General features: G+C 58.3%; 1 protein-coding gene across 1 annotated transcript in view; it reads left to right on the top strand.

The window, feature by feature from the left end:
• Positions 1-12,359, top strand: part of TERT (telomerase reverse transcriptase) — a 47,287-nt gene that overhangs the window by 13,251 nt on the left and 21,677 nt on the right. The window contains exons 5-6 of the mRNA XM_054555363.2: positions 508-687; positions 1,162-1,317. Of these exons, the coding sequence (XP_054411338.1) occupies positions 508-687; positions 1,162-1,317 (336 nt within the window). The remainder of the gene's footprint in view (positions 1-507; positions 688-1,161; positions 1,318-12,359) is intronic.

The following is a 12,359-nucleotide window of genomic DNA, read 5'->3' as shown; positions in this document are numbered from 1 at the left end:
CGGGGCCCGGGGACCAGGCCTCGGCTCAGGCACCGTGTGCTTCCGTGTACGGGGCCCGGGGACCAGGCCTCGGCTCAGGCACCGTGTGCTTCCGTGTATGGGGCCCGGGGACCAGGCCTCGGCTCAGGCATTGTGTACTTCTGTGTATGGGGCCCAGGGACCAGGCCACGGCTGCCAGGAGCCCACTGGGCTCTGAGGATCCTGGGACCTTGCCTCACGGCTCCTGCACCCCACCCTTGTGGCTGCGGTGGCTGCAGTGACCCCGTCATCTGAGGGGGGTGTGGGGTGAGGTGGACAGAGGTATGGCATGAGGATCCCGTGTGCAACACACGTGCAGCCAGGAGCACGTTTCAAACAGGGCCTAGGGAAGCTGGGAGGGGTTCTAGGTCCCGGGTCTGGGTGGCTGGCACACTGGGGTGGGGCTGCTTCTCCCCTGGGTCGCTATGGTGGGGCGGGGCACTTGGCTGGGTCCACTTTCCTGACTGTCTCTCATGCTGTCCCTGCCAGGCCGAGCGTCTCACCTCGAGGGTGAAGGCACTGTTCAGCGTGCTCAACTACGAGCGGGCGCGGCGCCCCAGCCTCCTGGGCGCCTCTGTGCTGGGCCTGGACGATATCCACAGGGCCTGGCGCACCTTTGTGCTGCGTGTGCGGGCCCAGGACCCGCCGCCTGAGCTGTACTTTGTCAAGGTGGGTGCCGGGGACCCCCGTGAGCAGCCCTGCTGGACCTTGGGAGTGGCTGCCTGACTGGCACCTCATGTTGGGTGGAGGAGGTACTCCTGGGTGGGCCGCAGGGAGTGCAGGTCACCTTGTCACTGTTGGGGACACACCCGGCACCTGGGGTGGAGGCCTTCAGCCTTTCCTGCAGCACGTGGGCCCGACTCTGCACCCTGACTGCCCAGGCTCCTATTCCCAGGGAGGGTCCCACTGGATTCCAGTTCCCGTCAGAGAAGGAACCGCACTGGCTCAGCCACCAGGCCCCGGTGCCTCGCACCCCAGTCCTGAGCCAGGGGCTGCTCAGAGAGGGGACACAGCCCGCCCTGCCCTTGGGGTCTGGAGGGGTGGGGGTCAGAGAAAGAGCAGGGGACGCCGCCAGGCCAGGCCCTGGGTGATGTCTGAGTTGCTGGGTGGTCACTGTCAGCCTCCTCGCCTCCACTCACGCAGGTTGATGTGACAGGCGCGTACGACACCATCCCCCAGGACAGGCTCACGGAGGTCATCGCCAGCATCATCAAACCCCAGAACACATACTGCGTGCGTCGGTATGCTGTGGTCCAGAAGGCCGCCCATGGGCACGTCCGCAAGGCCTTCAAGAGCCATGTAAGGCTCACGTGTGATACAGTTGTGTCCAGGATGTGTGTCTCTGAGATATGAATGCGTCTAGGATGCGGTTGTGTCTGTGATGTGTTTCTGTGATGGAGGTACTTCCGTGATTTACACATCTGTGATATGCGTGTGTGGCACGTGTGTGTCCGTGGTGTGTCTCTGGTGTGTTTGCCTGTGGCGTGCATATTTGTGGTGTATGTGTGTGTGTGGCATGTGTGTGTCCGTGGTGTGTCTCTGGTGTGTGTGCCTGTGGTGTGCATGTGTGTGTCTGTGACACATACATGTCCGTGCTGCATGTCTGTGATGTGCATATTTGTGGTGTGTGTGTGTGCATGTATCCGTGACATATGCGTGTCCATGGCATGGGTGTGTGTGGTCCCTTGGCCTTACTCCTTCCTCTTCCGGGCATGGTCCACACCGTTGTCCTCACGCTCTCGGGTGCTGGTTTGGTGAGCTCCGCATTCAGGGTCCTCCCTTCCAGCACGGATGCCCCTGTCCTGTCAGAGGGCTGGGCCTTGGAGACTGCAAGCTGGGTTTGAGAGGAGAGTGGGGACGCTGGTGGTACCTTCCTGGGCCCCTGGCACACCCAGGATCCCAGCCTGGCCTATGCCGGCTCCATGAGATACAGGAAGGCTGATTCAGGCCTCACTCCCCAGGACACACCCCTCCCAGAGCGGCGGGGCACCTTGGGGCTCGGCAGGGGTGAAAGGGGCCCTGGGCTTGGGTTCCCACCAATCGTCATGAGCACGCTGGAGGGGTAAGCCCCCAAAGTCATGCCAGGCTGGGGTGCAGAGGTGAAGGAGTATCCCTGGAGCTTCGGTCTGGGGAGAGGCACATGTGGAAACCCGCAAGGACCTCTTTCTCTGACTTCTTGAGGCTATCGCAGCTATTTGCAAATCTCATGTATGACTCAGCAGAATTTTACCCCCCGTGGAAACCTGATGGCCGCCCCCCTCGCCTGAGTGTAGAAAGTCACCAGAGCCCAGGAGACCCCCCTCCCCACCGCCCCCCTCGCCCGGGTGTAGAAAGTCACCAGAGCCCAGGAGACCCCCCTCCCCACCGCCCCCCTCGCCGGGTGTAGAAAGTCACCAGAGCCCAGGAGGCCCCCCTCCCCACCGCCCCCCTCGCCCGGGTGTAGAAAGTCACCAGAGCCCAGGAGACCCCCCTCCCCACCGCCCCCCTCGCCCGGGTGTAGAAAGTCACCAGAGCCCAGGAGACCCCCCGCAATCCCCACCGCATCGGAAGCCGCCGCCCCCACTGTGAACCTGGTTCCGACCTCGACCTGTCTCCCTCTCCCGGTCTCCACAGGCAGGAGGTGGGTTATGGGGTCCGACCCTCAGCTGTGCTGAACGCCTCAGCCACAAGTTCTGTCCATGTATGGCATCCATTGTGGAACACGCCACATGGATGTATCCTTCCTGCTGCTGTGGAGGCTCCTGGATGCGGACTACACGGCTGCGCCTGCTGTGAGCCTGCTGGGTTCTGGGAGTGTCCCAGAGGTCAGAGGCCCTCGCCTCTGGCTGAATTCCAGGGGTGGGGTTGCTGGGTCACAGATGTGCTTTAGGGATGTTGTGGGAGTTTCCAGGGGGGTGACGGTGACACCCCGGCTGGCTGCTTGCGAGGGCAATGCCTCCGGTGGCCGCTGGCCTGATGGTGTTGAAGCTGCCTTGTGGGATTGTGCAGGGGGCTCTCTTGATGCCCACGTGCCCACACTGTTCCCGTGCTGGCCGCCCCGGGGCTCTTGTGGGAGGTGCCCGTCCGTCCTGCCCTGCTGTGTACAGGGCACCTGCCTCCCATCGTCGGCTTGCAGGAGCTCCTTGTGTGTTCTGGTGCAAGTCTAGCATCAGATGCATGCACTGAATCTCTGCACCGTGTGTGTCTTGCTTTTGTGCTCTGAAGTCAAGCCTTTTGAGGATTGGAAGATTGTACTTCTAATGCAGTCCACTAACGCAGTCCACTTTATCAGCTGTTTGCAGCTAAAGCTGTTTGTGTTCTCTTCAGGAACTCTGTTTACCTTGAGGTCGTGGTGACATTGCTTCTGCGTCTCCTTTTAGAACAGCCTTTACTGTGTCAGCCTTCAAACCTAGGTGGGGATCTGTGCGATTGGTTTTTATCCGTGGTGTAGGTGGAGATCTGTGGAATTGGTTTTTATGTGTGGGATAGGTGGGGATCTGTGGAGCTGGTTTTCGTGTGTGGGGTAGGTGGAGATCTGTGGAATTGGTTTTTATGTGTGGGATAGGTGGGGATCTGTGGAGCTGGTTTTCGTGTGTGGGGTAGGTGGGGATCTGTGCGATTGGTTTTTATCCGTGGTGTAGGTGGAGATCTGTGGAGTTGGTTTTCGTGTGTGGGGTAGGTGGGGATCTGTGGGACTGGTTTCGTGTGTGGGGTAGGTGGGGATCTGTGCGATTGGTTTTTATCCGTGGTGTAGGTGGAGATCTGTGGAGTTGGTTTTCGTGTGTGGGGTAGGTGGGGATCTGTGGGACTGGTTTTCGTGTGTGGGGTAGGTGGGGATCTGTGGAGGTGGTTTTCGTGTGTGGGGTAGGTGGGGATCTGTGGAGCTGGTTTTCGTGTGTGGGGTAGGTGGGGATCTGTGGAATTGGTTTTTATGTGTGGGGTAGGTGGGGATCTGTGGAGTTGGTTTTCGTGTGTGGGGTAGGTGGGGATCTGTGGAGCTGGTTTTCGTGTGTGGGGTAGGTGGGGATCTGTGGGACTGGTTTTCGTGTGTGGGGTAGGTGGGGATCTGTGGAGCTGGTTTTCGTGTGTGGGGTAGGTGGGGATCTGTGGAGTTGGTTTTCGTGTGTGGGGTAGGTGGGGATCTGTGGAGCTGGTTTTCGTGTGTGGGGTAGGTGGAGATCTGTGGGATTGGTTTTCGTGTGTGGGGTAGGTGGGGATCTGTGGAGCTGGTTTTCGTGTGTGGGGTAGGTGGGGATCTGTGGAGCTGGTTTTCGTGTGTGGGGTAGGTGGGGATCTGTGGAGCTGGTTTTCGTGTGTGGGGTAGGTGGGGATCTGTGGAATTGGTTTTTATGTGTGGGGTAGGTGGGGATCTGTGGAGCTGGTTTTCGTGTGTGGAGTAGGTGGGGATCTGTGGAGCTGGTTTTCGTGTGTGGGGTAGGTGGGGATCTGTGGAGCTGGTTTTTATGTGTGGAGTAGGTGGAGATCTGTGGAGCTGGTTTTCATGTGTGGGGTAGGTGGGGATCTGTGGAGCTGGTTTTCGTGTGTGGGGTAGGTGGGGATCTGTGGAGCTGGTTTTCGTGTGTGGGGTAGGTGGGGATCTGTGGAGCTGGTTTTCGTGTGTGGGGTAGGTGGGGATCTGTGGAATTGGTTTTTATGTGTGGGGTAGGTGGGGATCTGTGGAGCTGGTTTTCGTGTGTGGGGTAGGTGGGGATCTGTGGAGCTGGTTTTCGTGTGTGGGGTAGGTGGGGATCTGTGGAGCTGGTTTTCGTGTGTGGGGTAGGTGGGGATCTGTGGAGCTGGTTTTCGTGTGTGGGGTAGATGGGGATCTGTGGAGTTGGTTTTCGTGTGTGGGGTAGGTGGGGATCTGTGGAGCTGGTTTTCGTGTGTGGAGTAGGTGGGGATCTGTGGAGCTGGTTTTCGTGTGTGGGGTAGGTGGGGATCTGTGGAGCTGGTTTTCGTGTGTGGGGTAGGTGGGGATCTGTGGGATTGGTTTTCGTGTGTGGGGTAGGTGGGGATCTGTGGAGCTGGTTTTCATGTGTGGGGTAGGTGGGGATCTGTGGAGCTGGTTTTCGTGTGTGGGGTAGGTGGGGATCTGTGGAGCTGGTTTTCGTGTGTGGGGTAGGTGGGGATCTGTGGGACTGGTTTTCGTGTGTGGGGTAGGTGGGGATCTGTGGAGGTGGTTTTCGTGTGTGGGGTAGGTGGGGATCTGTGGAGCTGGTTTTCGTGTGTGGGGTAGGTGGGGATCTGTGGAGCTGGTTTTCGTGTGTGGGGTAGATGGGGATCTGTGGAGCTGGTTTTCGTGTGTGGGGTAGGTGGGGATCTGTGGAGCTGGTTTTCGTGTGTGGGGTAGGTGGGGATCTGTGGAGCTGGTTTTCGTGTGTGGGGTAGGTGGGGATCTGTGGAGCTGGTTTTCGTGTGTGGGGTAGGTGGGGATCTGTGGAGCTGGTTTTCGTGTGTGGGGTAGGTGGGGATCTGTGGAGCTGGTTTTCGTGTGTGGGGTAGGTGGGGATCTGTGGAGCTGGTTTTCGTGTGTGGGGTAGGTGGGGATCTGTGGAGCTGGTTTTCGTGTGTGGGGTAGGTGGGGATCTGGGGAGCTGGTTTTCGTGTGTGGGGTAGGTGGAGATCTGTGGAGTTGGTTTTCGTGTGTGGGGTAGGTGGGGATCTGTGGAGCTGGTTTTCGTGTGTGGGGTAGGTGGGGATCTGTGGAGCTGGTTTTCGTGTGTGGGGTAGGTGGGGATCTGTGGAGCTGGTTTTCGTGTGTGGGGTAGGTGGGGATCTGTGGGATTGGTTTTTATGTGTGGGGTAGGTGGGGATCTGTGGAGCTGGTTTTCGTGTGTGGGGTAGGTGGGGATCTGTGGAGCTGGTTTTCGTGTGTGGGGTAGGTGGGGATCTGTGGAGCTGGTTTTCGTGTGTGGGGTAGGTGGGGATCTGTGGGATTGGTTTTTATGTGTGGGGTAGGTGGGGATCTGTGGAGCTGGTTTTCGTGTGTGGGGTAGGTGGGGATCTGTGGAGCTGGTTTTCGTGTGTGGGGTAGGTGGGGATCTGTGGAGCTGGTTTTCGTGTGTGGGGTAGGTGGGGATCTGTGGAACTGGTTTTCGTCTGTGGGGTAGGTGGGGATCTGTGGAGCTGGTTTTCGTGTGTGGGGTAGGTGGGGATCTGTGGAGCTGGTTTTCGTGTGTGGGGTAGGTGGAGATCTGTGGAGCTGGTTTTCGTGTGTGGGGTAGGTGGGGATCTGTGGAGCTGGTTTTCGTGTGTGGGGTAGGTGGGGATCTGTGGAGCTGGTTTTCATGTGTGGGGTAGGTGGGGATCTGTGGGATTGGTTTTTATGTGTGGGGTAGGTGGGGATCTGTGGAGTTGGTTTTCGTGTGTGGGGTAGGTGGAGATCTGTGGGATTGGTTTTTATGTGTGGGGTAGGTGGAGATCTGTGGAGCTGGTTTTCGTGTGTGGGGTAGGTGGGGATCTGTGGAGCTGGTTTTCGTGTGTGGGGTAGGTGGGGATCTGTGGAGTTGGTTTTCGTGTGTGGGGTAGGTGGAGATCTGTGGGATTGGTTTTCATGTGTGGGGTAGGTGGGCATCTGTGGAGCTGGTTTTCGTGTGTGGGGTAGGTGGGGATCTGTGGGATTGGTTTTTATGTGTGGGGTAGGTGGGGATCTGTGGAGTTGGTTTTCGTGTGTGGGGTAGGTGGAGATCTGTGGGATTGGTTTTTATGTGTGGGGTAGGTGGAGATCTGTGGAGCTGGTTTTCGTGTGTGGGGTAGGTGGAGATCTGTGGGATTGGTTTTTATGCGTGGGGTAGGTGGGGATCTGTGGGATTGGTTTTTATGTGTGGGGTAGGTGGGGATCTGTGGAGTTGGTTTTCGTGTGTGGGGTAGGTGGGGATCTGTGGAGCTGGTTTTCGTGTGTGGGGTAGGTGGGGATCTGTGGAGTTGGTTTTTATGTGTGGGGTAGGTGGAGATCTGTGGAGTTGGTTTTCGTGTGTGGGGTAGGTGGGGATCTGTGGGATTGGTTTTTATGTGTGGGGTAGGTGGGGATCTGTGGAGTTGGTTTTCGTGTGTGGGGTAGGTGGAGATCTGTGGGAGCTGGTTTTCATGTGTGGGGTAGGTGGGGATCTGTGGAGTTGGTTTTCGTGTGTGGAGTAGGTGGGGATCTGTGGAGTTGGTTTTCATATGTGGGGTAGGTGGGGATCTGTGGGATTGGTTTTTATGCGTGGGGTAGGTGGGGATCTGTGGGATTGGTTTTTATGCGTGGGGTAACACAGAGTTCAAGGTGAGCTTTCTTCCTGGAGTGGGTCTGCAGTTGCTCCGACAGCTTTATTGAGGAGAGCACACCTTCCTTTGAACTATGGGTGTGTTTATAGTAAGTCAGGGGTGTGGGGGCCTCCCCCGGGCTCCCCATTCTGTTGCTTCCACTCCTGGGTCATGCGGTGCCTGCTGTGGTGTGTGGCCGGTGGGCACGGCTTCCAGGCCTCCCTGTGTTCATTGGCCTGGATGTGGCCCTGGCTGGGCTCCGTCCTTGGAATTCCCCTGTGAGTTGGAGACTTTCTTTCTTTCTTTCTTTCTTTTTTTTTTTTTGTAATGGAGTCTCGCTTTGTTGCCCAGGCTGGAGTGGATTGGCGTGATTTCAGCTCACTGCAACCTCTGCTTCCTGAGTTCAAGCAATTCTCTTGCCTCAGCCTTCCAAGTAGCTGGGATTATAGGCGCCCACCACCATGCTGACTGATTTTTGTAATTTTAGCAGAGACGAGGTTTCTCCATGTTGGCCAGGCTGGTCTCGAACTCCTGACCTCAGGTGATCCGCCCACCTCGGCCTCCCAAAGTGCTGGGATGACAGGTGTGAGCCGCCGCGCCCGGCCGAGACTCGCTTCCTGCAGCTTCTGTGAGATCTGCAGCGATAGCTGCCTCCAGCCTTGGTGCTGACAACCTCCGTTTTCCTTCTCCAGGCCTCGCTAGGGGTCTTTCCGTTTGTTTCATGACTCTCTTCACAGAAGAGTTTCACGTGTGCTGATTTCCCGGCTGTTTCCTGCGTAATTGGTGTCTGCTGTTTATCGATGGCCTCCTTCCATTTCCTTTAGGCTTTGTTTATTGTTCTTTTTCCGGCTCCTTGAAGGAAAAGCTTTGATTATGGACGTTTGAACTTTCTTTTCTAAACAAGCATCTGAAGTTGCAATTTTCCCTCTAAAGCAGGGGTCCCCAGGCCCCTGGCCATGGAGTGGCACCGGTCTGGGGCCTGTTAGGAACCAGGCGCACAGCGGGAGGCTAGGTGGGGTGTGGTGAGCCAGCGTTCCCGCCTGAGCCCCACCCCCTCTCAGATCAGTAGTGGCACACGGTGCTCAGAGGCGCACACACCCTACTGAGAACTGTGCGTGAGAGGGGTCTAGATTCTGTGCTCCTTATGGGAATCTAATGCCTGATGATCTGAGGTGGAACTGTTTCCTCCTGAAACCATCCCCTTCCCCACTGCTGTCCTGTGGAAAAATCGTCTTCCACGAAACGTGGAAGCCCACATACCACAATGGCTGGGGACCCTGCGCTAAAGACCTGCTTCAGCAGCATCTCATCGGTTTTGATGTATTGGCTTTTCTGTATTGAGTCCAGAATAATCACGGATTTCTGTGATGCTTTCCGCCGACCTCAGACCCATGGGCTATTTGTGGGTGTGTTGCCTGCTCCTGGGTTGGGAAGAGTGCAGGCCCCATGTACCTTCCTGTTACTGCCTTCCAGGTTGTTTCTCAGGATTGAATGGTACTCGATGTGGTTTTAGCCCACGGCCCTGCCGCCAGCTCCTGGGGGCTGGGGAACATGCTAAAGCACAAAGTCGCCATGCGCCTCGTTTGATGTCTCACAAGCTCAAGGTCTCCTGTGTCTGTGTTAGCGTGTGTCACATGCCTGGTCACATCCTATCTTGGGGACGCAGGGGCTTAGCGGGTCCTGTGGTAAATGGCAAGCGTCCTGGGAGAGTCTGCAGAACAGGAGGTGGGGGTGCCGGTCTGTCTCCCGCATCTCCAGACCCTTCTCCTGCCTGTGCTGTGGCTGTACCTGCATCCCTGGAATTCCTCCAGCATTGGGCTGGAGAGGCCCGGGAGCTCGAGTGCCACTTGTGTCACGAGACTGTGGATGGTGGTCGGTCACGGGGGTCTGATGTATGGTGACTGTGGATGGCGGTCGGTCACGGGGGTCTGATGTGTGGTGACTGTGGATGGCGGTCGGTCACGGGGGTCTGATGTGTGGTGACTGTGGATGGCGGTCGGTCAGGGGGGTCTGATGTGTGTTGACTGTGGATGGCGGTCAGTCACGGGGGTCTGATGTGTGGTGACTGGATAGCGGTCGGTCGTGGGGTATGATGTGTGGTGACTGTGGATGGTGGTCGGTCACGGGGGTCTGATGTATGGTGACTGTGGATGGCGGTCGGTCACGGGGGTCTGATGTGTGGTGACTGTGGATGGCGGTTGGTCGTGGGGTATGATGTGTGGTGACTATGGATGGCGGTCGGTCACGGGGGTCTGATGTGTGTTGACTGTGGATGGCGGTCGGTCATGGGGGTCTGATGTGTGGTGACTGGATAGCGGTCGGTCGTGGGGTATGATGTGTGGTGACTGTGGATGGCGGTCGGTCGTGGGGTATGATGTGTGGTGACTGTGGATGGCGGTCGGTCACGAGGGTCTGATGTGTGGTGACTGGATGGCGGTCGGTCATGGGGGTATGATGTGTGGTGACTGGATGGCGGTCGGTCATGGGGTCTGATGTGTGGTGACTGCGGATGGCGGTCGGTCATGGGGTCTGATGTGTGGTGACTGCGGATGGCGGTCGGTCATGGGGTGTCTGATGTGTGGTGACTGTGGATGGCTGTCGGTCGTGGGGTATGATGTGTGGTGACTGTGGATGGCTGTCGGTCGTGGGGTCTGATGTGTGGTGACTGTGGATGGCGGTCGGTCGTGGGGTCTGATGCGTAGTGACTGTGGATGGCGGTAGGTCACGGGGGTGTCTGATGTGTGGTGACTGTGGATGGCGGTCGGTCATGGGGTCTGATGTGTAGTGACTGTGGATGGCGGTCGGTCACGGGGGTCTGTTGTGTGGTGACTGTGGATGGCGGTCGGTCGTGGGGGTCTGATGTGTGGTGACTGTGGATGGCGGTCAGTCACGGGGGTCTGATGTGTGGTGACTGGATAGCGGTCAGTCGTGGGGTATGATGTGTGGTGACTGTGGATGGCGGTCGGTCATGGGGTCTGATGTGTGGTGACTGTGGATGGCAGTCGGTCACGGGGATCTGATGTGTGGTGACTGCGGATGGCGGTCGGCCGTGGGGTATGATGTGTGGTGACTGTGGATGGCGGTCGGTCATGGGGTCTGATGTGTGGTGACTGTGGATGGCGGTCGGTCACGGGGGTCTGATGTGTGGTGACTGTGGATGGCGGTCGGTCACAGGGGTCTGATGTGTGGTGACTGCGGATGGCGGTCGGTCGTGGGGTATGATGTGTAGTGACTGTGGATGGCGGTCGGTCACGGGGGTCTGTTGTGTGGTGACTGTGGATGGCGGTCGGTCGTGGGGGGGTCTGATGTGTGGTGACTGTGGATGGCGGTCGGTCGTGGGGTATGATGTGTGGTGACTGTGGATGGCGGTCAGTCGTGGGGTATGATGTGTGGTGACTGCAGATGGCGGTCGGTCGTGGGGTATGATGTGTGGTGACTGTGGATGGCGGTCGGTCATGGGGTATGATGTGTGGTGACTGTGGATGGCGGTCGGTCGTGGGGTATGATGTGTGGTGACTGTGGATGGCAGTCGGTCGTGGGGGTCTGATGTGTGGTGACTGTGGATGGCGGTCGGTCGTGGGGGGTTCTGATGTGTGGTGACTGTGGATGGCGGTCGGTCGTGGGGTATGATGTGTGGTGACTGTGGATGGCGGTCGGTCGTGGGGGTCTGATGTGTGGTGACTGTGGATGGCGGTCGGTCGTTGGGGGGTCTGATGTGTGGTGACTGTGGATGGCGGTCGGTCATGGGGTATGATTTGTGGTGACTGTGGATGGCGGTCGGTCGTGGGGTCTGATGTGTGGTGACTGTGGATGGCGGTCGGTCGTGGGGTATGATGTGTGGTGACTGTGGATGGCGGTCGGTCGTGGGGTATGATTTGTGGTGACTGTGGATGGCGGTCGGTCATGGGGTCTGATGTGTGATGACTGTGGATGGCAGTCGGTTGTGGGGTCTGATGTGTGGTGACTGTGGATGGCGGTCGGTCATGGGGTCTGATGTGTGATGACTGTGGAGGGTGGTTGGTCATGGGGGGGTCTGATGTGTGGTGACTGTGGATGGCGGTTGGTCACGGGGGTCTGATGTGTGGTGACTGTGGATGGCGGTCGGTCATGGGGTCTGATGTGTGGTGACTGCGGATGGCGGTCGGTCATGGGGGTCTGATGTGTGATGACTGTGGATGGTGGTTGGTCATGTGGGGGTCTGATGTGTGGTGACTGTGGATGGCGGTCGGTCGTGGGGTATGATGTGTGGTGACTGTGGATGGCGGTCGGTCGTGGGGGTCTGATGTGTGGTGACTGTGGATGGTGGTTGATCATGGGGGGGTCTGATGTGTGGTGACTGTGGATGGTGGTCGGTCGCGGGGTCTGATGTGTGGTGAGTGTGGATGGCGGTCGGTCGTGGGGTCTGATGTGTGGTGACTGTGGATGGCGGTCGGTCACGGGGGTCTGATGTGTGGTGACTGTGGATGGCGGTCGGTCGTGGGGTATGATGTGTGGTGACTGTGGATAGCGGTCAGTCACGGGGGTCTGATGTGTGGTGACTGTGGATAGCGGTCGGTCACGGGGGTCTGATGTGTGGTGACTGTGGATGGCGGTCGGTCGTGGGGGTCTGATGTGTGGTGACTGTGGATGGCGGTCGGTCACGGGGGTCTGATGTGTGGTGACTGTGGATGGCGGTCGGTCACGGGGGTCTGATGTGTGGTGACTGTGGATGGCGGTCGGTCACGGGGGTCTGATGTGTGGTGACTGTGGATGGCGGTCGGTCGTGGGGGGGTCTGATGTGTGGTGACTGTGGATGGCGGTCGGTCGTGGGGTATGATGTGTGGTGACTGTGGATGGCGGTCGGTCGTGGGGTATGATTTGTGGTGACTGTGGATGGCGGTCGGTCATGGGGTCTGATGTGTGATGACTGTGGATGGCAGTCGGTCGTGGGGTCTGATGTGTGGTGACTGTGGATGGCGGTCGGTCATGGGGTCTGATGTGTGATGACTGTGGAGGGTGGTTGGTCATGGGGGGGTCTGATGTGTGGTGACTGTGGATGGCGGTTGGTCACGGGGGTCTGATGTGTGGTGACTGTGGATGGCGGTCGGTCATGGGGTCTGATGTGTGGTGACTGCGGA

The sequence above is a fragment of the Pongo abelii genome, chromosome 4, assembly GCF_028885655.2.
Source record: "Pongo abelii isolate AG06213 chromosome 4, NHGRI_mPonAbe1-v2.0_pri, whole genome shotgun sequence".
Lineage (NCBI taxonomy): Eukaryota > Metazoa > Chordata > Mammalia > Primates > Hominidae > Pongo > Pongo abelii.
The sequence above is the reverse complement of the archived record's forward strand: the minus strand, read 5'-3'. Positions and strand labels throughout refer to the sequence as shown.